Source organism: Chiroxiphia lanceolata, chromosome 1 (genome assembly GCF_009829145.1).
Source record: "Chiroxiphia lanceolata isolate bChiLan1 chromosome 1, bChiLan1.pri, whole genome shotgun sequence".
NCBI classification, from domain to species: Eukaryota; Metazoa; Chordata; class Aves; order Passeriformes; family Pipridae; genus Chiroxiphia; species Chiroxiphia lanceolata.
Genome location: NC_045637.1, coordinates 118,517,979 through 118,545,131, shown reverse-complemented (window position 1 = coordinate 118,545,131; position 27,153 = coordinate 118,517,979). Strand labels below are relative to the sequence as shown.

Genomic DNA, 27,153 nt, shown 5'->3' with positions numbered 1-27,153 from the left:
ATTAAATAAATTATAAATGTTACAGTGGGTTACAGTGATAGGTGTTTTGTCCATCAGTCCATACTTGTAGTTTATAATGCAATAGTTTTACCTTTCACTGTACTACTGTAAATTCATTGGAATATGAATTCATTTTTAGTGAAGGGTGGGAAGAAGTATCAGTATAATCAGCTTCCTTTTTGATTTGGTTAGATTTAGATAAATCTTCACCTCACACTAGTGACTCAGTCAACTGCCTTGAGATTTTTCATGAAGAACTTTATTATTTGGAACTGTATGCATTGTAAAAATCATCTTAGTCTCAATCAGATTCAGAGAATTGTATTTGGCAAATGAATTTGAACTCTAATTAAATTCACTTGTATCTAAATGTGCTGACATAAAATTAAATGTTTTCGTATGCTACTTTAATCATTCAATTAATTAGTAGTCAGTAATCTTAACTGTTAATGTGGTCATGTTCTCTGTAACAGTAATTTGCATGAACATGCAGTGAGACTTCTCTTGTTAAGTTGTCTGTGTAGGAACTGTGGAACCAAATCTAAGTGTAACAAATTCTTTCATCCAGAAGAATTGCAGGCTGTTCTACAGTCAGTAGAGTAACTGTGTGAGTCGCTTGATTAATGCAGCTTCTTTGATTGCTAAAGATTTTTTTTCCTTTGTAAAATTTTTTTCTTCCTCTTTAATTCATAAATAATTTAATATTTAAAATTAGAATGGTGGTTGGCTTTACTCAGTTGCACAAAAAGTCATATAGGTCCTCTCTTCATGAAACCATCTAGACTTTGATTGAAAAGAACTTTTAAAAGACCTGGGGAAGCACAATGATGAGGTTTATTGCAGATATAGCTACAGTATTAAAGCAAAAATCCTTTTGTCATTTTTTGGTAGATATGACAGATTTAATAAGGGAGTGCAGAATATATATGTAACATGATGTCATTACAAACAGATAAATTGTGTGCATTAATTAGGAGGAAGAGTATTATATAAAGACTTTTTCTTTAATTATCTCAATTCCAAAACACTGCCATGGGATGACTAACAAACATGATTCTCTGTATCAGATGGCATGTGATGTAAATTTCTTCTGTTTCTTCAGTTATAATTTTTGGGTATCAGATCATTGAAACAGGGTAACGATGTGTAAGCCTGTAATTGAAGGTGTAGTTAGCATGGCTCTGGGTCATCTTGTTTGATTGTCTCTGACTTTATGCTGTGTTTCTGGCAGAGGTTACTGGAAGCCATATGAGTTTTCTGTTAATCAATATCCTATCCTCTCCAGTACGTTCTACTTCCAAGATGAATGCAGGCATGCAAGCTCTCAATATTCTTCCTTCCAACTTCCATGTGAAAAAGTAATTTGATCTTTATAGAAAATTAACTTAAAGTAAAAGAATCACAGTCGAAAGAAATATGCTTTTAAACTGTGCTGACTAGTCATGGACCTCTGTCATATTCATCCATCTCTGCTGACTTGCTGCTGAAGGAAAACCTTGTGAACATTATTTGATATTTTTGTGTCTAGGCTTCTTGTCCCATCTTAACACTTTTAAATCCTCCTTTACACATCACATGCAGACTTGAGCATACAACCATGTGTTTTTATCAAAAGTCAATATACAAATATGCTATTTGAATATTTTTATTTATTTTGCACGGACTTACAGCACTTAATTTCTGAGCTGAAGAATGCTAATACAGTTTTGTCCAAATCTGTACTTTCTTACGCAGTTCTATGCTGTTGTTCCAAATTCCCTGTAGTCCTAAATAGTCCTAAAGGCTCAATGTTGCATCTTTCTCAAGAGATAAGTGTTTAGCTTTAATGTCTTTTCTTATCTAAAAAAACCCATTAAAAATCATCTATCAGTAATCAAGTATTGTCTGAATAAAATAACTTAATATTCAGGCCAATGTGCTGAAAAAATAATTCATAATTCAAGAACTTATATATTATTATGGAAGTGTTCAATCTACACATAAGCATATACAAAATTATACAGACCAATAGGTTTGTATCACTCATTCCAACTTTCCTACTGTAAGTTCAAAGATAATTGAACATGTTGTCTTCCAGTCCATAGATTTCTAACAAATTATTCTAAAGATGTCCTTTTTCTTACTTTATATTTTAAGATCTAGGTAGCTATCACTGAATATCATGGAATTAAATGCTGTGTTTGTTATTTGTGTAACACTGAAGCCCTAATGATAGAAATTTCACCCTCAGTACTTGTTTTTGGAAATATTTTATGGTGCTTTCAGTGCACAAGTAACAGCAAGTGATATTAAAGAGTTCAAGCTATGAAAATAAATTAAAGAAGTAAATAAACTTTTAACCAGAATATTTTAAGATATGGAGTTTCTTTAAATTTTGCTTTATGTAATAGGTAAATGTTAATTATCACTTAATAAATATTACTGAAGAATTTGATGATAGGTGTAATTATTGGACATCATGTTTCTTGATCCTTTAATATTGCAAGAATTTTTTCAATAAATTATTTAAATATGTCCCTTAGTGTACTAATTTGGGATTACAGGTGCACCTCTCATAGTTATATTTGAACTTCAAGCTCAATAAAAACAGCAAATAGGATAGTGATTGCATTTTCCTGATACTGATGCTTTGCTGTTGTATACAAAGAGTTCAGTAAAATTAGGCTTACAAGTCTTATCATGATGTTAAGAGAAAGAGTGCCTCTTATTATAGCTGGCACTGGATTGGTATTTAGAAGTAAACTGTTTTCTTCTATGAATGTTAAAGTAACCAATAGTATTCTGGGTTTATTTTGATCTAAATGTCAATAGAGTTTGGCCACCTTAAGTTTTTCGTAAAATCATGGTATGCTTGGTAGGCTCCAGTGTATTCCTGTTCATAATGATATTCAAACACTACTGCACATCACCTCTATCTTTTCTATCATTTTGTCTTTCCATATTCTGCTTCATGAAATTCATAACAATTAGAATTTGGTAAAAAAAAAACCAGCAGTCTTTGCATCACAAAATTATATCTTAAACAATAGAAACCCAGAGGTAAATTAATTTGATAGCTACAGATGCATTTAGTATGTATGTCTTGCAGTGGAACACTATCATTATGCACTGCAAGCATATGATTTTAATTCTTTTGGCAGTGTGGGGATTTAGTTTTGTGTTGACAGGGGGAGCAGCATGCTAGTGCATGAATGGTAATGATACTTATTCCCTAGTTAGGCAAATAAAAATGACAGGTTAAGTCAAGCAGTGCACTGAATCAGAATACATTTTTAAAACACATTGTTTGGTAAATGCGAAAAGTCTGTTTTAACATACCCATCATTTATTGAAAGACTTTAATTAAACTTAATCAAAATGTGGGTAACTGAAGGAAAGTCTTGAGAGCAAATTGATCATTTAATAAATCTCAAGTGTCTTTCAAATACTGAAATCTTAGCAGTATAAGTCATAGTACTTTATCCCTTGAGTAATCAAAAAGTAACATAGCTGAAGTTGTTGGAATTTCACAGATGCAGTGAAATTTCACAGTGTCTTGTGACAGTTCAGACTGAAAAGCAGACCTATTTTTCCTCTATTTTACTTTATGAATTCTGTCCCTCCCTTTCCAATCATGAATAATATATCCCTGTATGGGGTTTAGGCATATCAACCTGAGTTTTCCATTAAAATAGTTCATTATTTTTCTCTTTAAATTTATGAATATTTATCAAGGGATTATGGGTTAGTTAATAGTATTTCCTCTTAATACATACACATGAATCCACATGCACATATGTCTGAAAAATGAGAGGTATCTGTCTTGGGACTAGACTCTCTAAGCTCCTCCTAGCAAGCTGCAAGATAAACATTCCTTAACAAGCCACGGGCAAAAAATAGTCTTTCCTCACTCAGTGTGAAATTTAGACAGATTCCTCCCATAAAACTTTTTTTTTTTTTCACTTCAAGATAAGGAAACATACAAGCCAAAAAAAACCTGTAGGAGAAGTTCATATATTATCTGGAAAGGGTCTCCCTGATAACTGAAAAAGACTGTTAAGTGCTAGAGCTGTTAACAGAAGCTGAAGATGAAAGTCTGAGGCACAAAACCTTCAAGGACATTTCAGCAAGGGATGGGAATGAGCTATGAGGCTGCCAATAGGTTCAGCTATTAGATTTGAAATCAAATTGGAACATTGCATTTTGTTGCCTGATGTCCATGCCAATATACTGTTCTTGAATGTATCATACATGATAGTTGCAGCTTAAACATAATGGAAATTTATAAAGAACATTATGTGTAACAGAATGGTGAATCTTTTATGTGTCTGTTTCAGACAGGAGAAGTATGGTGGGGCTCTGGAAGACAGCTGACTGATTTTAGATCAAATCTTTTTCCATTAAAAAAAAAAAGAGAGAGAGAAGATAAAAGACAAAACACCCATGTAGCCTGGAATGTCCCTCAATGGTGCTTTTAAGGATTCCCTTACAAAATTATACAAAAGAAATTAGTTTGAACTTTGATAAAGGTCAACATTAGCTTATTGAGAACATAGAGAGATTCTTTTTTTATGATATTGCTGTGTCTGTTCAGACTCCAGAGTAGTCTGAGTGGCAGCATAACATAACACGTTTGAAATTTTTCCAAAACTTTGATGTTTGTCACCAGTCAAGGGGTTGTTTTAATGCACTGACACCTATCTCAGTTACCATAAAGTATTCCTTGAGGATGCGGTGAGACAAGCTGTACCAAGCCATGAAGAACCATCGTATGAAGGTGATCTCTGGACTATTAGACTTGATTTCATTCCAGAGTAACAAATAGATTCTTGTTTGCAGGCAGTTAGGACTTTGTTTTTAAATGTATGTCCAGTTGTACCTTCTTATGATGCTAAAGTATTAGGGAAGTATTATGTCAAATGGTGTAGAATTTAGACTGTAATTCATGTTTTGCTTTTGTGTTCCTCTACAGATAGTAACTTCATCCTTGCAAATGCTCAGGTGGCTAAGGGATTCCCCATAGTTTACTGCTCAGATGGCTTCTGTGAGCTTGCTGGATTTGCACGGACTGAAGTCATGCAGAAGAGCTGCAGCTGTAAATTTTTACTTGGTGCTGAAACAAATGAGCAGATGATTCTTCAAATTGAGAAATCATTGGAGGAAAAGATAGAATTCAAAGGAGAAATCATGTTCTATAAGAAGAATGGTAAGTCCTTCTTTCCTGTTTTGTTAGTCCTAAAGAATAGAACTTAGTATTAATACATATAATATATAATATTCATTTCTATGTAATGATTTTGTGTGTTTATCATTAGACCTACAAGAATAGATTTCAATAAATACAGTTGAGTACACATTGAGACTATATTTATATTAGTGTTATTGATTTTATATATTACAAGTTACAAAGTTGCACAGAAGAAATTCAGGCTCCTAAACTGCATGGTGAGACACTGTTATCTGCACTCAGTGTGACACTGCATTTTCTCCTCTTTCTTATATTGAAGTTCTTACCCCTTATTACTGAAGCTGCAATCAAAATATTCAAGTTCACCTTAAGTTAGACAGGTTATGTAAAATTTTCAGTCCTATCAGTAAAATGCTCAAATGTTTGAATGGTCCAAGTAAGCAATTCCATAAGCTACAGTATATTTCAAGTTGTTCCACAAAGTTTTTGCTTCTGTGACAAGGCATTTGTAAGGACAGTGTCATAGTCAAGATGCATAAGCCATGGAATTCAGCAGCCCATGGTGCACACTTATCAGATTCTTTCATTTATACCAGGCTCCTTCAGTGTACTTATTCCATATATTTCTTTTTTCATATCTGTGTGGTCTTCAAACAGGTGAGACCAAGTGTGAGACACTGACAGGACTTTAAGCACCCCAGTGTCATAGGAGCCTTCATCTGTGCTAATGACCCATGGGCTCAATTAATCCACAGCTGTTGAGTATCATCTTCTGTATTGTTATAGGGTGAGAGCTTCTAGGCATATGTTTAGACCCTGTTTTACTCATAAATTCTACCGTCTTTACTAATGAAACATTTTCCCTTCAAATATTATTACTATTATATTAAACACTTAAAAAAGTTATTTTCTAAAAGTAATAACAATGTAGTGATAAGAAGACAGCGATGTAGAGTGCTAGGAGAAGACAGCCTCACTTTAACAAAAAAAGGAGAAATGTTGCTTAGTTGACTTGCATTCATAACTGCTGCTCTTCAGAGTATGAAAGTTTGACATTATTCTGGAAGATTGTGCTAAATGCTTCCTTATCTTGCCTTTTTGGGGTGACTTGGGGGGAGAAGGGTGTTTGTTGTTGTTTTTTTTAGCATAGTTCCTTGAAATTGTTTCATGATGGTTATTCAAGAAAGTAGCTCCAATTTGTAAACCACACCTGAATATAGAGGGAAATGGTCTTACTCTGGGAGGATAAGAGCTGCTTTTCTCCAGTGTTGTATAGTGATAACTTTGGTGAGAAGAGATTTCAGTGTTTGTAAATTAAAGAAGTAAAGCTAACACATCCATTTCCCTGTCTTCGTCCTGAATGATAAATTTTGATTCCTTTACATTATGAAGGGGTGCTTCAAACCTATAATATATATGATTAATACAGGCAGAAAGAGATTGCAGGTCAATTTGCTTATCAGTGAACTAGCTGAATTATAGTTAAATAGATAAAGAGAAATTGTTGAGGCTAAAAGAATTCCCACAATCCATCCTACTTACATCCTTGTGTATAATTTGACTGGAAGCCACTCCAATACATTTTCTGAATAGGAATAAATTTCCCAGACTGCATATTACATTTTTCATTTTCATGTATTTCTGTACTACTGGGAAACAGAAATGAATAGGTATTAAAATAACATGAGACTGTTTTCATATAAAAGCAAAATTTATCTTAAAAAATAGTCTCAGTTTTTCAACAGAGCTACAAAATGCAGGCTCCAAATTTTAGCTAAATGTTTTGTGCTTGGATTGTTTGTGGTTTTATTCAGAAGAAAAATTGGACTTCTGAAGCTGTTAAACTTATTCAGCTTGGTCAGAAAAGAGAGGAGAAAAAAAAAAAGAAGGTGTCTTTGTTGCAGAAAAATGTTTTAAGAATATTTTAAGACATAAGAACTTTGGGGATAATATCCCAGAAATGACTCTATGGATAAATTCGGGCTTACCTGATATTGAAAATAATTGTCAGTTGGGCTGGTGCCTACTGTAATTCCAGGAACAGAGGTGGGAGACAAGTAACTAGGAGTGTCTAGTTATCATAGGGTCACATTTAGATGAGTTCCACTGTCAGAGTAAAATAGGTTACCTGTGTGTGGGATGAACTGCAGTATTTTGTCATTTGGGTTTGGATCTCAACAGGATCTTAAGCAGTTGTGCTCTAATTAGTCCTTCTGGAGTGACTAGAAGTGAGTAGGAACTTTTTTCTATATGTGTTCTCCTTTTGGCATTTTAATGAATTTTTAGAATAAGATAAACTAGTTGCTAATCCTGGATATTTTCTGCCATGCTAGCACAGAGAAGTATTAGAACTATTGTAGCAAAAACAGCAGCTTCAGAGAGAGATATCTTTTGAAAATTGGAGTCAAAATACACTTCTCATCATAGTTTCAGAATTTATTTTGTTTCCTCAGTCAGTTTCTTGCTTTTTATTTGACAGAGCTATATTAGTTTCCTGAAGACAAACAGAAACGGAAACTGTTAAAAACCAAGGAATTTTATGATTGTTGTCTTCTTCAGAAAGTTTTAAAATTATATTGCTTAGGAGCTGATTTTTTAACTTAATTTTTTTCTGTTACTATTTCTACATTTTCTTTAAAACATCTGCAATGAATCAGGTTGTCAATTATGAAAATGGAAATGCAAATTAACCTTTTGGAATTCAAGTGAATTGTGAGAAAAATGCTCACTCCCTAGATCTCTTTTTTAGAACAATCTAAAAGCAGTTGGGGACTATGCTGAGGAACTACACTTAGACAAACCCTTCTTTTTCTCACTACTGGACCACTTCAGAAGTTTATCAATAGCAAGTGCAGGTAGTCAAATGAGATCTCTACATTCCCTCTAACTGAAATACAATTAAGGACCAGTGTGGAGTTTTTCCTTTTCTGTTACAGCCAAAGATAATTCTGCAGTAAGCCTTGTAATCACTGACTTAGTCCAGTCTAAGCTCTCTATCTTCAGCTGCTGAGAAGGTCATACCTTGGTCCCTTATGACCAGTCAGACTAATTTTCTATGTCTCAGAATTAAGTTTGTATTGTTTTAACTGAGGTTTGTGGCTACAAACAACCTTTTAAAACCTGCAGTAGTCCCACAACCTTCCTTCATTGAAAGGAAATTGGCCTCTTTCTGTGCATGTGTAAGTTGTGTGAAACACAATATAATCAGTAATGGCCATTTCTGATTTATGGATGTTTGAGAGAATTCACTGTATTGTGTACTGTATCTGTGTACTCCAGAAAAAGAGCTGTTTGCATAAGATTTTGTGGGCAATTAAAAATCCCTGCTGTAAGAGGACTGGAGCAAGTGGGTGTTGCTGGGACCATCAATACAAGTTCCCTTAGGAATTGTCTGCAAGTAGACTTTGCTTTATCCGTGATAAACCACAAGGACTCAAGGGACTCTTTGTCATCTTCTATATGTAAATTGATTTAAACACTTTCTGGGGTATGTCTTAGGCATGTGCCTTGTAGTTCTTGGCCAATAAAGATTTGGTAAGCAAATTGTAAGGGCAGGAAGATGTAATATATTTAGTTTATGTATTTATTTATTTATTTTAAGAGTAAGATTAAATCAAGATATTTTGTCTCTTCTCATCACTGCATGAGAGTATGTGTTTTAGTAAGTCTGTATCCTTATCTCAAAGGTCAGGATTAAGGTATTCTTTCAGATGGGTGGAATATGTGCAGAGAAAGGGTGAAAGAGCCCCTTGTTGAGTTACTGGTTTCATCAGGCCAAAAGCCATCTGAAGTCCAGGTGTGACAGTGTTCTCACAAGGACAGCAATGACAGCTCGAGGCCATGAGACATCATCTATTGCCTCTGCCACGGCTGCAGTTGAATAATGTGGCTAGAGGATAGCAAAGGCTCCACAACATCATTTGTGTTTCATGCACTGTTTGTGTTAAGCAAACAGAAAGGCATTTTTTAGATGATGAGTTCAATATTATTTAAAATTATAGAATATTTAATTAATTACAAAGAAATTGAAGGAAAATTAATTTCTTTTGAAATGAAAGAAAATTGGGTTTTCTTCAAGCATCTCTTCTCTACACAAAGTACTTTTCTCATTGTAGAAATGGTATCTGTTCTTTCCAACACGAAGTTTAAAAACATAGTTTTAATGACTGTCCAAAAATATCCTGTAGCATTTTGAAACATGGGATTTGTATGGTACCAGTTTAACTGACTCCCCACTTTAACCATCTCCTGAAATGTCTTTGGGAAATGTTAAGCCCAACAGTTAGAGAAGAGGAATTTATTAGAATTTTATAACTGTAAAAAAAACATTTCCATAGAGAAACATCAATTTTCTAGTGACATCTAGTTACTAATGTTGAGGAAGCCCCTTGACAAGTTACTTGGCAGAGTAGTTCATAACAATGCGGCCTCACTGCTGCTTCACTGCTTTTCTGCCTTAAAAATTTGGTTTAAAAATAAGAAAGCAAAAATGCTTTTGTGGTAGGCTTGCTCACACTACCTATATTATAGTACAAAATATAGGAGGAGGGGAATAAAAAGAGCAAGCAATAATGAAAAATTAATCTGAAGGTTAATTGCAGTTACCTGAGCAACAAAAAATAATTTATAACTTTATAAAATGAGACTTTTTCTTTTTTCCTTCTTTTCTTTTTTCTTCTTTTTTTTTTTCCCCTTTTCCCCCCCTTTTTATCCCATTCTTCTCATTCTTTTTCCTTTTCCCCTTTCATATAGCTCATTAGGCATCCGGAAGTTTCACTGATTCAGGGAAGTCTTCCTGTTTAAAAGGCAGTATAGGATATAGGCAGAACATAGACAGAAGGCATGTCCTTGTTTTCCTCTATTTCACAGAAGAGGGAACTTTTGGCTTCTTTTCTCTCCAAACACCTAATTTGATTGACCCATGGCTTCTGATGAAAGGCAACAGGTAGCCGTGAGGCATCTTGATATTTTAGAGACAGTCTCAGCTTTTGCAGCAGAAGAGGAAAATAGGGCAGACTTCTGATGCTCTGGAGAGCCCTGGCTTAAACTCTACAGAGCCTTGGGTAAAGCAGTCAGCAAAAGCCTGAGAGAAGACAAAACAAAGGGGTGAATTTCAGTTAGAAGGAAAAAACAAAACAGTAAGAACCTCTGTGTGTAAGATGATCTAAACCGTCTGAGATCTTTTTCTATAATTTAATGAGACTTCAACTAGACTGCTGCTTACTGACAGTGCTGATATTTTGTTCTGATGGCATTCATGGCAACATTGGCTAATAGCTTCTTTCAATAGCAACATGCTGTATTAAAAGCATAATTCACTGAGAAAAGACTTGTTTTCCTAGAACCACACTGATAAGTAAATAAATCTGTATGAAAGTTTATTACGTTTCTACAAAGTGATGTCCTTCATTGCTTACAGATGCTTACCAATTAATGTTTCCACATGGGAGCCCTGGGCTTCCAGCTGCACCTACTATAAATGGCTGTTAGTATGCTGTATGGTCTTGACTAGTTTTTAAGAGATATTTCATTATGCTACTTTTTATACATCTTTTTTAGGAAGAAATGTAAGTATTTATTTGCAGTAAGATGTTTGTACGACATCAGACCAGCCACAATTCTCTTCAAATTTTCTCACAATTTTATGGCCAAACTAAATCTGCTGATAGGCTACCTTTTATTTTTATAAGCTTTAAATCAAGCTTTAGCTAAAAGCTGACTTTTAGCTTTACCATGAGTTAGGCTATTCTTTGGACAAAGACAGTTCAAAGTACTGTTTTTCCTGATGACTACCTGCCTCCCTTCTGCTGACGTTTCCTTATTTTGTCCGTGATCCCCAAATCTACGTACTGGATCATGATGCAGACTACTTGCCACCTCCTGTGCTGACATTTGCAGTGGGTTCTTGTATTAGTTTTTTGGAAGAGTGGTAGGAGGCTCATGTTAGCACTGTCTATTGAACTCTCTCACTGATTTGGCTAGGGAATTGCAAAAGCAGTTTGCTTTTACAGAGCAGTTAAATAACTAGAAGGTTAAAACCTACTGCTTTCCAACTGGTGGGGTTACTATAATTTGTTTCATTGGGCAGGCTCAAAGTCTGCTTACAGCATGTGCTCACATGGATTCAAGTGGAATTGGGAAGATTAATCCTCTCTACAAAGTTATATAATTGTGTTTCAAAACCCTTCTGTACAAAAAACATGAACCTGAAGGATGGAATTATCAATCCAGATCCATGACTTGACTCCTTCTCAAGTTTCAACTCCAGCCCCTTCATTTCAGAAAGGTGCCAGTGGACAGCATGTCAAGTACAGGTTAAAGTTCTTGAATGATGGCCTCAACAGAAAATCCTCAAACATGCCAAAAACTGCTGATTAATAATAGCAGATAAAACTGAAATAATACACAGGGACTATATTTTTGTTTATATTTGTATCACTTGTGTTTTCAAACTGAAAACCTGAAATTTTTCTTTATAAGCGTAGTGGTCTGGTTTTGGTATTGCTGTGTTTTTGCTTACTGGAAATTTCATGTCATCTAGTAAGCTTCTTTTTTAAGATAATAAAATAATGAGGTTAAAAGCAAAATAATGTCATTTGAAAACATGGCTGTGTTTAGATGAGTGTGTGCTACAACTCCTCCTGATGTCAAAATATCAGACACAATTTCAACATAATAAGTACATGTTTTTTATATATATATATGTGAATAGATATGTAAATATATATACACACATATATACATGTCTATGAGAGATCATTGTGCTTTAAGAAAATTTCTTGCTTTGTTTTCAAAAGTGCATCCCTCAGTAGACTGAGAAATCGTATTTACTGCTGTGATTACATCTACGTGTTGGCTCTGGAAGTCCAAAAGCGATAACGACCATAGGTTATAAACACAGTTTTAACAATAGATTTCAATAATACAATATCAAGGGAAAGCAAATTTGGCTTATTTAGGGATTGCTTAACTGAAAGCAATGAACTGAAGACTAGACTGCTCAGGAAGGACTGAATCTGACTACTTCTGGAACAGTCCACATAAAGATATTGAAGAAACTATATTTTGGTTTGTTTTGTATTGCTTTTGTTTGGTTTTGTTGGGTTATTCTTCATTTTATCCACAGATATTGTATATTTGTTTATATAAATAGCCTGTCTCAATTAGTGCTTTCCCAGGAGTTAGTTGGCAAATGTCGAATGCCTTGTACTACTATAACTGTGACAAAGTAATGATCATTGGAGGTGGAGGGAAAGTAAGTTGCAGATTTGTAATATTTATGAGTCTGCCCTGAAGCTTTTTGCATTCAAACAGAATGTATTTCACTGACTTAACAGAGCTTTTAGATAATCCTGTGTATTTTACTAATTGTTAAAACTGCAACCTGGTAAATATACTACATCAGGGAAGTATTTATCTCCTTAAATGCAGTTTTCTTTTCTAATCTGGATGGAGATAGGAAAAGGAAATTAGAGCAGACAAAAAAAAGTAGTACACATAAGGTTAATGTATGCAATATGGCATTAATAGGCATTCCTTAGTTCTCTGCTTTTGTTCAATGAAAACTCAGTGTAACTAGAGGATTTTCAAATGGTTTCATTAAGTAGGAAAGATAGTGAAGCTAGACAAGGAGACACAAGAAAACTGAGTAAACAAAACTGAAATGTAGATTTACTAGAGCTCATAAATTAGCTTGTGTAAAACATGTACTACAAACTGCAGCTGTGACATACAAAAAATATAAAGAACACTAAGGCTGGAAAAGGTATGCACTCAAAATAGAACCTGCCATAACACAGTTAGTCTGTGCCCATGTAGTGATAAATGGAAACTCTGAGGTGGTGAATTAAGCCCCTCTCTGCTTAACACTGGCAGTTTGCAGGAGAGGCAAGGATAGGAGATTGCTGTGCTGAAAAGCATCCCCTCTTAAAACATTATTTCCCTCTCTTCCTCTCTCCATCATGGCAGTGATGACATGATGACCATGTCCAAAAAGTTGGACATGCTAAGCAATAAGAGGCATATGACATATGAGGCACTGAGTTACCTGGCAGTAGAAGAAATAGAGCATATGTTGAAGTTGGGTACAGAAAAGAAGGCTGGGAAGACATGGAGGAGGGGATTTGCACATCTCTAACAAATTTTAATAGTTGTACACGGCGTTCCATAGGCTATATTGAGAGTTGCAAAGCTATTTGTAACAAGTTTTAAATCAACTCAACAAGATTAATACTTTCCTTCTTATTCATACTGAAATAAAATTTTTACTTTATTATTAAAGTGTTTTATTACCTCCTTTCATCTACCAAATTATTGGGATACAACTATATTCTGGTTTAAGATGTAAATACATTTTTAATTAATCCATTTTGGATTCATTAATAGATTATGAATCCATTTTGGAATGGATTTACATTGACTGTTGAAACTTGTAGGGAGACTTACTTCCAGGATATAAGCATGATCTGCTGGCCACACAGAATTTGGGGAAACAAGATCTTGAGCCTTCTTTACTACTCCTGTGAAAATGTTAGCACAACCATCTGTTCCCATAGAAGTTAGTTGCATGCTAGCCCACATGTGTTCTTAGTTTTGCAATAATTTCAGATCAAAGAATGTCACCGAGGTATAGCACACAGGTTGACACCTGCAATAACAGAATTCAAGGAAAAAAATTATAGGTTTTGTTAACACATACATTTGATTTCTGCAGAGATGATGGAGAATGAGGTGCTAATTTGCTTAAAGCAGCAGAACCTTGCATTAGCTGAGTTAATTGATCATTGTCAAAGTTGTGGTATTTATGAGAAAGTACTTTATTATAGCTATACTTTTTCTTTCAGCTTCTTTCTCTTTCTGTTTAGTTCAGTTGCAATTTTTGTAAGGATTGTTTTCTTCTTTGCACTTTTTTCTCCTCAACAAAATGTTGACATCTTGTGAAAACTACATAACTTTCAAAATGAAATGTTACCAGTGACACTGGGAATCTTTGGCTAAGCTAATGAAAGAGAGAGTTTGGTTTCCTCAGGCAAAATCTTTGGCATCCTGGTCTGTCAGTCTTGAAGTGCACACTTTCTGCGATGGAAAAGAGGAGATGATCAGGCTAAAACTTCTCTGGCATTATGATGTATCCAGCACCAGGTTTACTTTGCTAACAATTCATAACTCTGCCAATGAGACAGTGTTGTAGTGGTGCAGATTTAGCATCAACACTGTTGACAAGTTATTACAGCTATCTACACAAAAATATTTTTATCTTCTACATATCACTCATTCCATGTAATTTATAGGAATATGTATGGCTAAGAAAGAACTCACTACTCAAAATTTTTACAATGGTGCAGATGGGTGCAGAATTTAATTATTTTGTTAAAGAATTATATAAACTTGCTGTCCATAATCCCATTCCATTTCTATATTGCAATACCTGTGCAATATTTCTCTGCAGTACCCAAATATCTACCAAGATTTTTCCATTCTGAGTATTTCACTGGGCTCTGTCTGGGGTGGGCATGACTGAAGATCGAGTATTTTCATACGGTGAGTGCACATATCTCATCAGCGGAGCTAATGGTCTCAGTCTGTTCCTTGGTTTAAGTGGGCTGTATTTTCTAGTGAACAGAATGCTTGGCTCTGAGGCTATTGGCATTCTAATGGCAGGGTTTTGTATAAAACCTCCCTTTTAAATTCCTTGGTCTGTTGACCTTTGTTTTGATTTCAGTCTGAGGACAGACTTCTAGCTGTCAAAGCGAGGAAAGGTAGAACGGTTGGTTGAGAGAGTGACCATAAAGTATTCTCTTTTTTTATGTATATATAAAAGGTGGACTATAGCCAAATTGCCTTGTGATAAGATTATGCTTCATTTGGTCTCTTTCTCATTTCCCCGTGATGTGCTTATATAAGCCTTGAGGTTATTAAAACATATTTGACCCTTCACTTCATAATGCAAGAGAAAGATTAGACTCTTTTCCAAGGGTGTGGCCTGAAGCAATAAAGAGAATCTGTATATAAATAAACCTCTAAGAGAATTTCTTGATAGACGGTTCTTGACAATACAGAAAATCTTTGTGTGCACCATCTGAAGCAGAGAAGGAATTTCTGTCTCACAGTTGAGTGCATTCAAAAGAACTGTAACAAAATAGGGTACTACTTTTTTTGATGAGAAAGTTCTGCTTTTGGCTTATAGAATTATATGATGCTGGCTTTCAGTAAAAGCTAAGTAATAGATCGCATTGGATCAGTATGTTTTTCCAAGAATGCTCCTCAATAATGAAAGCACGTTTTTGTTTCTTACAGAATGCAACCTTATATTGACCTAGTCCTGACCTAAAACAGATCATCTCTAGTCCTGAAGAGCGCCTCATATTCATTTCCTCCTTTCAGAGTAAAGGCAAAGGGGAAAAAAAAAAAAAAAAAAAAAAAGGAAACCAAGCCAACGAGCTCAGTTTCGGACTTCTAAAGATTGAGTGTATAAATACAGCCAGGACTGACTACTCCACCATGCAGGGAACTCCTCAGGAGTGAAGTAGCCTGTGCATTTATTCGATGTGTGTCTCCTGCCCAGCAAACAAGCTGGGTCAGGATGAATGGCATTGGCTGGGGTGGGAATAGCCAGCTCCACATGCCGTCTGGCTCTGGCACGGCGGGGCTGCAGGTCCCAGAATCCACTGGGAACCAGTACGGAACTGCTGTCCCCTGGTGGGCTGGGATGGGGCCACGATGGGCATGAGCTGGGTCAGTTGGAGCCAGGTGGCCCCGGAGGTGCATGGGAACAGGATGGTGCAGGGGTAGGGGGTGACTCTGGGAGTGCAGAGGGGGGGCTGCATCCCAGAAGGGTGTGGGGAGCGGGGGGTGTCTCCCCCGAGTGTGTGGCAGTGCTGGCAACCACGTTTATGCATGTTTGCTTTGCTTAGTCAAAATATTTACAGAAAAGGAGAATGAGAAAAGATAATGAAAGAAAGTATGATAGAGAGAAACACTGAGTAACATTAATGGTGACAGGATGTGGAACAATTTCAGTGACCAATGTTCATGTGCAGAGAATTCAAATGCCGCTTTGATTATACAAAGAGCAAATGCATTAAACCATTAAATGTTAAATTAAACCATGAAATGTATCTATCTCTAATGATGAACCATGTTACAATAACTCCCTTAAACCTACAAATCTATCATTTCAGACAGTATTACCATAATTGAGTTAGGTTTGTTTGAACATGGCTGATATCTACAACTTTCTTCGAGGAGCAGCCTTAATGGCTAATTTGCGTGTGTATGTGTGGAAAAGACATGACGCGACTAAAAAGAGTAAGATATGCTTCCACTTCTCGAGATTAAAACAGGTATTTAAAAGACCATTGCCACTGTTGGTGATATTTAGAAGAAAGATTTGAGAATGACTCCTTATCCACTGAGACTACTGCTAGAATGCAGCCAGGTTGAAAGTAATTTTACCAGTAAGAATTTGGCCAGTTTAAAAGTTATAATGGCATTTTGTAGAGACCTGTGATTCTATTTGCAAGCAGTAAAGTAAAATTTCTTAATACTTCTTCTCTTTGAATGCAGCACTTCAGATGGATAGGATGATGAGTCTCTATAACAGTTCTGACAGTACTATTACTGAGCAGTTTTTTCCCAGAATTTTTGGTAAAAAAGTCAAAACTGAAAAAAAAAAAATTCAAGAAAGGAACATTCAAATGGAAGAGGGAACAGTAGAAATATCTTGCTTCTGACATATTTCTACCTTTTTTTTTAGAAGGGCATCCTTACTTACTTTGTCTTCCAACCTCAAAATGAGAATATTTAACCCAATATAATCCAGTCTGCTTCTTTCCATGATTTTCTCTCCTCCAGTTTCTTTCCTCCTGTTCCAATTCTCCCTGTCCCTTCTTTAAAACCTTAAGTGGCAGTGTTTCCTGATTACTGAACTAGTAATGTTACTCTGAAAGCTGTCTGACTCTTGGAAAGTTTGACCAGGACAGAGACAACAAGATGAATTTCCTTTGAACTTTTGTACTTTTAACTGTAATGATCCTTCAAAGGGACGCTGCTGTTTCACTTCCCATGCTTGTCTATAGTGTTCAACAGGCAGTCAGGGAACTTCCACTTGAAAATCTAAATTATAAAACTTTACTGTGATCTTCTTGTGTCCAGTTCTTTATCCAAACTGAAAACTTCAGCAGGCAGCACAGTGACTAATCTACTTGCTCTTCCTAAGGCCCCCCTCCAGAGCTCAGCTGATCATATGGCAGTAGTCAGTTGGGTAGCAATGGTTCAGGGAAATAGTCCTGTTTCTTTATATGCATTAGAGTGGACTTGTGCTGGTGAATGAATGCCAAAACCAGTGTGTTGTGAAGCAGTGTGATTGTAGAAGGGTAAAGACATGTCCAAAAATAAATTTTAAACTCTCCAATGCTACTATACATCTTATAAATAATATTAGGAGGCTGACAGTGGATGGAGGTAGTTGATATTGGTATACTCAAAACCTGAAAGAGACAAAAGCTTGGTACTGGGCTGAGTTACTTAAGAATGGATGGAATTGGGATCTAGGATGTTTGCTTGTAATGCACTACCAGCATCCAGGCATTCATTATTTTCTTATTCCCAGTAGTGTTAGCAGGAAGCTTATGAATGATGTCATTGGAATTGAATAACATATCTTGCAAACAGGAGCGTACGCAACCAGTGACTAGAGTAAGAATTTATTTTAGGCGGTATGATTATATAGCAGGTGTGGACAGAGAAAGGTTGACAAGAATATTGCCAAACTCAGTGTTTACAACTTCGTCTTAGCAAGTGAATGTTACAGACAGTAGGGAAGACAGCAGATATTAATTTTATAGATGATGTGTGGTATTAGATATCTCACCATCTGGAAGCTATAATGAGTTAATTCTATTCTGTTCTGGGCCTGATATCTGGTTAGTTTAAATATCTTTGAATTAGTGGAATGATCCTCTGACTATCAGGTCTTCTGTCAAGGGGTTTTAATGAGTATCAAGTCAGATGATTAAGGTAGAATGATTCTATAGTAAAACACGAACGCTTCAGATGTCAAGTTAACAAAGCGAAAGCTTTTCCAGGAAATAAGCAACATCAGTTGAGAGTTCATGGTTTCAGAGGACTAAGCAGCTACATTAAACTCTATTAATGATCCCTGTAGATAAATTTTGCATTTAATTAATGTCTTCCTTCTGGAGAAGCAGTATTACTGAGCTTCAACCAGTGATGCAAAGAGATTTACATGAGCTGAACATCTGTGATTCCCTGACTGCTGACCTCCTAAATAAGACTTTTTTTTTTTTTTAGAATTACATAGTTGTAGATTTAGTAGTTCACTTTTTTCCCCCCTTTCTCTGCTAAAAGACAGCTGTTTGAATTAAATTCATTCTTTATCCTTGCAGGGTCTTCATTCTGGTGCTTACTGGATATTGTTCCCATAAAGAATGAAAAAGGAGATGTAGTACTCTTTCTGGCCTCTTTCAAAGATATAACAGACACAAAAGTGAAGATTCCTGCAGAAGACAAAAAGGAAGGTTCGTGTGAATTACAAAACCAGTGATAAGAACCAATATTTATATGTTTTTGGGAATTGCACCTACATGAACTTTTGCTCTTGTGTACACTTCTCAATATAGAGAGACATCCTAGCTTTCCAAAGAAGAAATTAATATATGTCATGGAAGGATAAATAATCTGACTTTTTTTTTTATTTACATACTGCTACACATACGGGAGACAGAGCACTTTGTCCTCAAAATTAAATTTGTTTTTATGTGCCATGACTTAATTTATTTACTTTCTGGATTGTCAGAGATACATTTTGGGAAAAACTAGACCTTTTCAAAGACTCCTTCTGTGAATCTGATTTCAGTATGACTGAGAGATGAATGAATGTATTTTTTCATATTTTCCATAAGCAGAATTTAGAACAGCTTAGAAATTATTTTGCCTGTTAAGAAGCATATATGCTCTTGTGTCATCTAGTTTTCATTACATTAAATTATAAGATTTATTATGTCATCAGGATTGTCCAATAGTATAAGAAATACATTCTCACTTTTATTTGCTTCTGAAAGGAAACACTGCAAGGATTGTCTCTTGAATTTGGAAAAAGATTGTATAATGGTAACGATTCACAACTGCATAAAATAATTTTGACTGTATAATGCAATCAAGGTTTGCTAAATTTTGCTAACACAAAGCAAAATCAGTATGGATGGATGAAGGCTATGCAGTGAGAATTGACCTATGTTGTATATCAAAGGCAGTGAACTTATTCCAGATTCACATTTTGTAAAGGTATAGTGAACCAACACTTGTTTTGCAATTTTTCAGCGTTCGAAGAAACTATTTAGAAAGAGTACATATGTAGACAGTATGAGTAACTCTCAGAATTCTGTAAAATGTCATTACTGTTGAATTTTTCCAATTTGGAACTGCTCTGGTATTTATTTAAATTTTTCACCCTATGATAGCCATTTGCTCTCTGCATATCTCAAAAATAACATATGTATGACTCTAGTACTCCTTTTGTCCTCATGGGTTTCTAAAGTAGGAGAACAATTAATTTGCAACTTTTTCTCATTTAAATATTAGCTTTTCAACAACAAAAAAAGTTATATTTCAGTTACAGAGATATGCAATTCAGCATTCTTTATGAAATCTTAATACTTTATACTGGAAAATATTATGCTACCCTGTGCTGATGAATATTCATGCATCAACATTTATGTTAAAATGTCCACGTCTCTGTACCTTTGGACAAATAATTTCAAGTTTTTCTTACTTTTCAAACCCTGAATATTGGAGAGTTTTTTTTTTGTTTTGCATCCTTCACTTTTGCACCAACATATTTGAAAATTTCTGAGCTGGAATACCGAAAAATGGCCTTGAAGGTACATTTTGCAGCTTTTCCTTACATCCACTTTCAAGAAATTGTTATAGGTAACAAAACTAGAATATAAAAATATTTTATCTAGTTTCTCTATGAAAGTTTTAGGAAAGTAATTTATTAAAACATGATATATGGGACCATGTAGAAGAAATATTGTCAGAACATCTGTTCTCTGAAGACTAATGACTTACAAGCCATGCAAATTTTCTGGATGGATTCAGTGAGAAATCACATTATTAGCATCATGGAAGCAGAAAGTAACACTTAGTATGGGCTTTGCTGAATACACTGTTTTATATAATATAGTGAGATAACAAACAGGATTTAACTATTTATTCAGAATATTTACAAACAATTCCAACATTTTAATTTTATGTACCTCTACTTGGATATATAAAAATAAATTTAGTAGTACATTAGCTCTTTGAGTTACATTAAAATTCTTCCTGTGCAGAGTGATTCACCAATCCTCCACAGGTGAACATAATCTCATAATTGTCAGAAAAGAATTCCCAGTACAATCTATGCAACTGATTCAATATCTGAAATTTCAGAATGTTTAAGTAATTGGTGCTTCTTTATTTAGACCACAAAAACTATCAGGCATGTAGGAGACACCTCATATTAACAGTATGTTGTTTGGATTTATGAGAGAGCTTTTTTAATGTTCTGTGATTGACACCCATTGCAAAATTATAGATACACATTACTGAATATTATTTTCACAGGTAATGTTGCTAAAAAGATAGGTTTATTTTTTCAAAGATTACTGAATTTTTCCTTTTAAAAATCAAAGACTTTGCACACTCAAGAGTTGAATGCAAGCTGTTGCTATAAGGTAACTGCCACAGTGACCAGTTTTCTATTGCCTTTTTAGCATATATCTGTGTATGACAGGAGAACTTAGATACAAACATTCTCAGTGTGAAACTCTTTTGCCCATGCAATGTTTTGTATCAGTGTTTTTGTTTCAGTCTCTCTCTTCTGTTTTCTGCCGCAAACAGATTTTTATAATTTGTATGGGTCATTAATAGTCATATTCCATCTCCCTTTAATTTCTAATCTCCTTAGAAAACTTATCTAAAAATTATTTCATGTTCCTTTCCTCCTAAGTCTGCCCCGTACCCCTTGGCATTCCACCAGCTCTCTATGGTAATACACTCTCACTGATTGTGCTTCCAAAAGTCTTCTCCAGACTCCTCCCTCACGTCTCTCCTACTTTTTATATCACATGTTTTTTCCGTAAGATCTTGTTCTCCTTGTACTTTTACAATGACACCTTCCTGAGCTTTATCTCCTGATTTTATGGCCTCTTTCTTTTAGTGCATTGTGTATTTACTTTTCCAAATCCCAGGAGCTGATACCCTCTTCGATTTTCTACAGACATTTTCTTATCTATTTTATCTCATCTGTTCACGCAACTTGAGTTGTTCCTTTGTGCCAGTGTGCCTTGCAAAAGTCTACCTTTTCACCTTATTTCCCTTTACCCAGCCCAAATGTCAGATGCCGTCTGTGACCTTTTCTTTTGGATGTCTCATTCTAAATACAAATTTAACAGATTTTTTTTTTCTGCTTTTCTTCTGTATAAAAGTTTCCAGTGAAAACAGCCCTATCAACCAATGGAAGGAATAGACTTTTTCCTAAGACTTTCATATAATAAAAATGCAAAAATATATGCCTGAGAAATTTGGCAGTCTTTAAGAAGTGCTGTGACTGTCAGCAACTTTCATGGCTGCTCTGGTTTGGTTGGGTTGGGTTGAGTTTTTTAAGTCAAATTGCCATTCTTCTCCCCACCACCTCTATACCCCTTTAATTGCCATATTCTTAAAAGCCTCAGCTCTTCAGTATCGGTAATTTGCTTTCAACAATACATGTTTACCCTACCTGTAAGTTTACTGTAGAAATGCACTCTGCTTTCTATCTGTTTAATAATATCTATAATCATTTGCAGTTCTGCAAAGCAACTCAATACCTTTTCTTCCTAAAATTTGGCTCTTTAATCATGTTGGTGGTCTTTTCAATATACAGGAAAAGGTTTATTTTGGTTTTTTTAATAAACACTGTGATTCCTTAAGAAACTGTTTCTTAAGCAGTTTTATAGGAGCTTTATTTTAGTATCCTAACTTACAATGAGCTACATTTTGGTAAACCAGTTAAGAGTTCCGTTGTCCTTTTGGAGGAGACTGATTGAACTGATCAAACTGAAAATTCCAGACTCCAGTTCTGGACTCCAGTGTGGTTATGGCTGGATCAGTTCTTTTTCATTTCTGCATATGAACTTTCTGTAATACACTTGACCATATGCTGGAATTTAGTGGGAATACAAGATTCTAGGTAGGGAAATAAGAAATCTAATTATTCTGTGACTACTTTTAGATCTCCAATCTGTATGCTAATGTGTAATAACTTGGGTTACGATGCAGAGTTCTACCACTATAGTCACTGCTAAAATTTCCCTGTTGAATTTGGCTCATTCCAAAAAGCTTCCTTTAACCTTTATTGTAAATCTATTTGTTGTTTTTTGGTTTTTTTTCATTGTGAAAATTTTGAACTCTTTGTTTTAAAACAATTATCTTGGGACAGATTTTTTCAACTTTATTCCAGCATTATTATAAAAATGTGTGCAATATATATAGTAACCACAGAATCACGTGATGGTGGAGGTGGGAAGGCATCTTGGAGATTGTCTGGTCCAGTGTCCCCTTCTAAAGCAGGATCAGATTGAATGGATTGCCCAGGACCATGAACAGATATGTGCTGATATCATGAAGAATGGAGAATCCACGACTTATCTGGGCAACCTGTTCCAGTGTTTGACTGCTCACAAAGTAAACAACATTTTTTCTTAAATAGAATTTCATGTTTCAGGTTGGCCTGCCTGTTGGCAAAGATGCCTTCACCCTCAAAATAATGTGAATTAAAAGTTGGACTACAGCCTTTCCCACTCCAGATTAAACTGTGTGGTATGGTTTAACTGGCTTGCTTTTCCTGGCTTCTTAGTAATCCTTAGGTCTATATAAATTTCTAAGGAAACAGATTTATTTTGATTATGCATCATTTGTTGGAGAGAGGAGTTGTTCTTTTCAGTGTGCTGAAGTGAAATACCATGTGCCAAACATTTTGCATTCCAGATTTTGTATGTTAAAAATGTCTGCTTGGAGCAGGAATTATCTCTTCTAGGAAATTCTGCAATGTACACTTTGATTTATTCTGTTTAATTACTGTCTCAGCTATTTCATGATTGCTCAAGCTACAGTAGTGAATATTCAGGAGACAACTTTTCATTTTAAAGCTTCTTACACCCGTCAGGAGGCCGGATATTGAGATGGGGAACATACAGTCACCTAGATGTACAATAATCAAAGCAGATAAAATTGTTTCAGGATGCCCAGGGCACCATGCAGTTCTGTTGGTGTGGAGGAGGCAGGATAGAAGCACAGTTTTATCCCAACATTCCCACTGTCCAAAGGAAGAACATATTGAGGAAGCCTTTTTTTTGCAATGACATCTCCTCTAGGATGACTTTGTTCCTGACTCATCATCAAAGTAAGAAGGGTCTGCAACTCTTCTGCCATCAGTAAAGAGAAACTCCTTTCCTCCTGATCGGTGCACAATAGTTTAAAAACTATAGGAACAAAAATACCTTTCTCTCCTTGTTCCTTCTGGTATTTGTGAGCACACAGATGCTCTCTCTCTTCCCTTTTCACCTTCTTACGCAATCAAATAAATTGTATTTGAGCCTTGACTCTCTAGAGACTTATCAATCTTTGTAGCTCTTGCTTTAGCTTTTCACCAGATATTAAATGCAAGTGGCAGTTCCATTCCAGCAATTCTCAGAGAGGTGCAGGACATGTTCTGGAGGTGAGGGAAAAGTGTCCTTTGTGGTGCATGTGGAATGAAAATGAGAAAAAGAAAAACAAAGTCTGATTTTTGAGCAAATGCAGAGAAGATGACCATATTCTGGGATATCCTGGAAGGCTGGGAGAATATATGCTTTAGCCACTGAATAGTTCATTGACTCACCAGTTCCTAGAAACATGGAACGACCTCTCTTTTGTTTTGTTTTTCATTTTGCTGTCAGAATGGTGGAAACTATCTTCAGACATTCCTTTTAGAGTTTGAAAGCTCAGCCATGTAAGACTGACGACAAGAACGCACAGAAGAAACAGGGAATATGTTTAGTACATGTGTTGCCAATTAGAAAAGCTCTTCAGAGTTGGGTGTGTGTGCTAGGTGACTTTTTAAGGAGGTAGAGGGTTTACAACCTTTCTATATAATTTACAACCTTATTTCTATGGAAAAATCTGAAAAGGGTGAAATGTCTTTAAAGACTTTCATTAGCCTAGTCTCAGCCTAGTATTTTACATTTTATTAAGAGACCATGAGGACTAGAATGCATATTGCATGTACACTTTGTGTCAGAAACACAAATAGGAGGACTTGGACCATTTGCAGAATTTAAGTGTAATTGCAGTTATAGTGCATGTAGTTCCTACTGTAGTTCCTCAGAGCAATTCTGAGGTTCTGTAAAAAGCAGCAAATAAGACCTATTACAAGTGAGTTTTGCGTAGCTGTAGAAGATAGTTTTTAAGCTGCCAAGAATCCATCCTAAGTTGTAAAATTAAGGTTGTAAGTGGTTTTAGTTTATGATGAGTCACCTTCATAGTCTGAAAATCTCTTTGAGAGATAATCGGAGATACTTTCTGGGTGTTTTAATGCCCACATGAAACATATATACAGACTTCATAGGGTTTTGAACTTGTAGATGTCTTAGCTCTTAAAACTTTTTTTTTAAATCTATTTCCTCCCACTGTTTTAACTCAGGACAAGTTGCACTGACCACAAAACTTTTTTATAGGTAACTTGTCTAGGTTTGTATTGTAGATAAATCTATTAACAAAAGAAGTCTTTGTTATCAAAAGACTTGCTTTCATTACAAGATAGCAATTATTCAGGTACACATATTTTTATTTTCACTTAAGTGAGCAAGGTGTACTTTACCATCAATTTCTGTGCAAATCTTTTTTTTTAATTATTTGTGCAAAGATCAATGATTTTGAAATTGTGATCACTTTTCTTGAATATTCTGGAGGACAAAAGATCAGTAAATAAAGTACTTGGTTGAATTCATGGAATTAAAGGAAAAAAGAAAACCTTTAAGTTCAGTGATATTACGTATTTAAATACTACACTCTTGCACAGAAAGAGGATTAACACTTGCTCAAGTCAATGAAAAGTTTCTCAGTGACTCAACTGAAATTAAAGTTCTAGGGGTTCTTAAAAATATTTAAATATTCTCATTATTACTGTTATGGTTTTGTTCATTATGATAAATGAGCATATCACTTTCTCATGAGCTAACATTCACTGTGGGAAATACAAACTCTTGCATGAAATAACAGTACCATCAAAAAACAGCTGGAAGTGAGTAATAACCCAGCTGTAAATTCAACGCTACATTTTGTTCTCTAAGAACTACATATGACCACTCACTTCAGTTGAATCAAGAGACATGTTTCAAATTTGATGGCATAATAAAAATAACAATTTTCCCATTTGTGAGACAGCTCTCTGGAGTAGTAGCAGTAGTAATCTGGCAAAGAAACTATTTTTACACAATTATGAAATAGTTATTTTTGAGTTGGAATATTTTTTATTAGAAGAGTTTTGTAACTTTTAGGAAGTAGTTTTAATAAATGAAAAATATCTTAAAGTAATTGCTTTCAGAGTTATTCCACTGAAACTCAGTCTATTGGAACAGTTGAAGTAAGGTGTATTTGCTTGGATTTTTTTTCCAATTCTGTATGTTATGAGATAGACCCAAATACAGACATCTAAAAAGGAATATTTATTTATTTATTTATGAATGTACACCTATCAACCCCAAAATGGAAGAGGAGAAAAAACTCTTCTTCTGGCTTTGTGTGTTCCTCCTACCATTTTTTTTAGTAGTGGAAACAGCAGCCCAAAATGCTGTTAAAGATTTTTAATCTCGTAAGCATACTGTTTAAAGGTCTTTCTGATTCATAAAAACTTTAATAGTAATGCATATTATTGCTCCTTTTCTCTGCCTGTTCCAGGCTGAATTTTCTCTGAAGGCATAATGCTAAAATTATGATAATCATACCATTGATTCTGTATAAAATTAGCTCCTCTAGAAAATGTTCTGTAATAATGTTTACAGCATAGAGCTGGCATGTACATTAAGTACATCTTTTTATTGAATCACTTAATCAGTTAACAGAATAAAAAAAGCAGCTAGAAGTTCACCTAGATTCACCATACAGCTTACAGTTATGTGATTATTTGGTTGCTGTTTACAGAAAGAATGGGTCATACAACCAACAGACCTCCTGCAGCCCATTGCCCATGGTAGTGCTTTTATTCTGTTATTAATACCAAAGCAGGTTTTATCAGTTTTCTCTTCAATAGCAACTGCTCATGTGCTGTCCCCTACCAAATAATAACTGAAAATTTGCTAAAGATTTTTAAAAGCCTAGAAAAAATTCATGCCACCCTTCCATACAATCTGTTTTCAAAGGTTTTTTCAGAATTCAGAATTGCTTTACCCAATTGCCGCCTTCAGAATTTCCTTGGTGGTTTGGGTTTTTTTTTAAGACCGCCTATGAAATATGTTTTGTGTTAATGATGCTGGATATGATTTAGTACCATTGTGTTTCCTGTAGACATAATTATATTTATTTTTGTTGCCGTGGGTTATTCATGGGGGTCTTTGCAAAGATCGGACTTTCTGCTGATTTTCTTACCTTGTGATGCAAGTGATGAGGGTTTCTCAGACGTATTAAAAGGACAAAACTTCTTGGTTGCACTTCTCGCAGGAAGCCTTTTATACGTAGAGTTGTAAGATGAATAAATGATGGAAAAATTCTTTAATAAATCATTTGTTGAACCCAGGCTCAAAAAGAAACATTTCAGTACTTGTAAAATATCTCAGCTAAAAACATTTCTTTGCGATTGGGCTGAGTCGTTGTGACAACCTAAAGATATACACAGGAAAGGTGATGAGGGAGATTTGTTTCTCTGCCTGATTTCAGAATACAGCGGTAGGAGAGATCACATAGGTACC

The 27,153-nt window shown here is 35.2% G+C and overlaps 1 protein-coding gene across 1 annotated transcript in view; it reads left to right on the top strand.

Moving 5' to 3' along the window:
- The window catches only part of KCNH8 (potassium voltage-gated channel subfamily H member 8), a 176,194-nt gene that overhangs the window by 52,928 nt on the left and 96,113 nt on the right, over positions 1-27,153 (top strand). Inside the window, 2 exon segments of the mRNA XM_032713197.1 lie at positions 4,952-5,185; positions 18,574-18,705. Of these exon segments, the coding sequence (XP_032569088.1) occupies positions 4,952-5,185; positions 18,574-18,705 (366 nt within the window).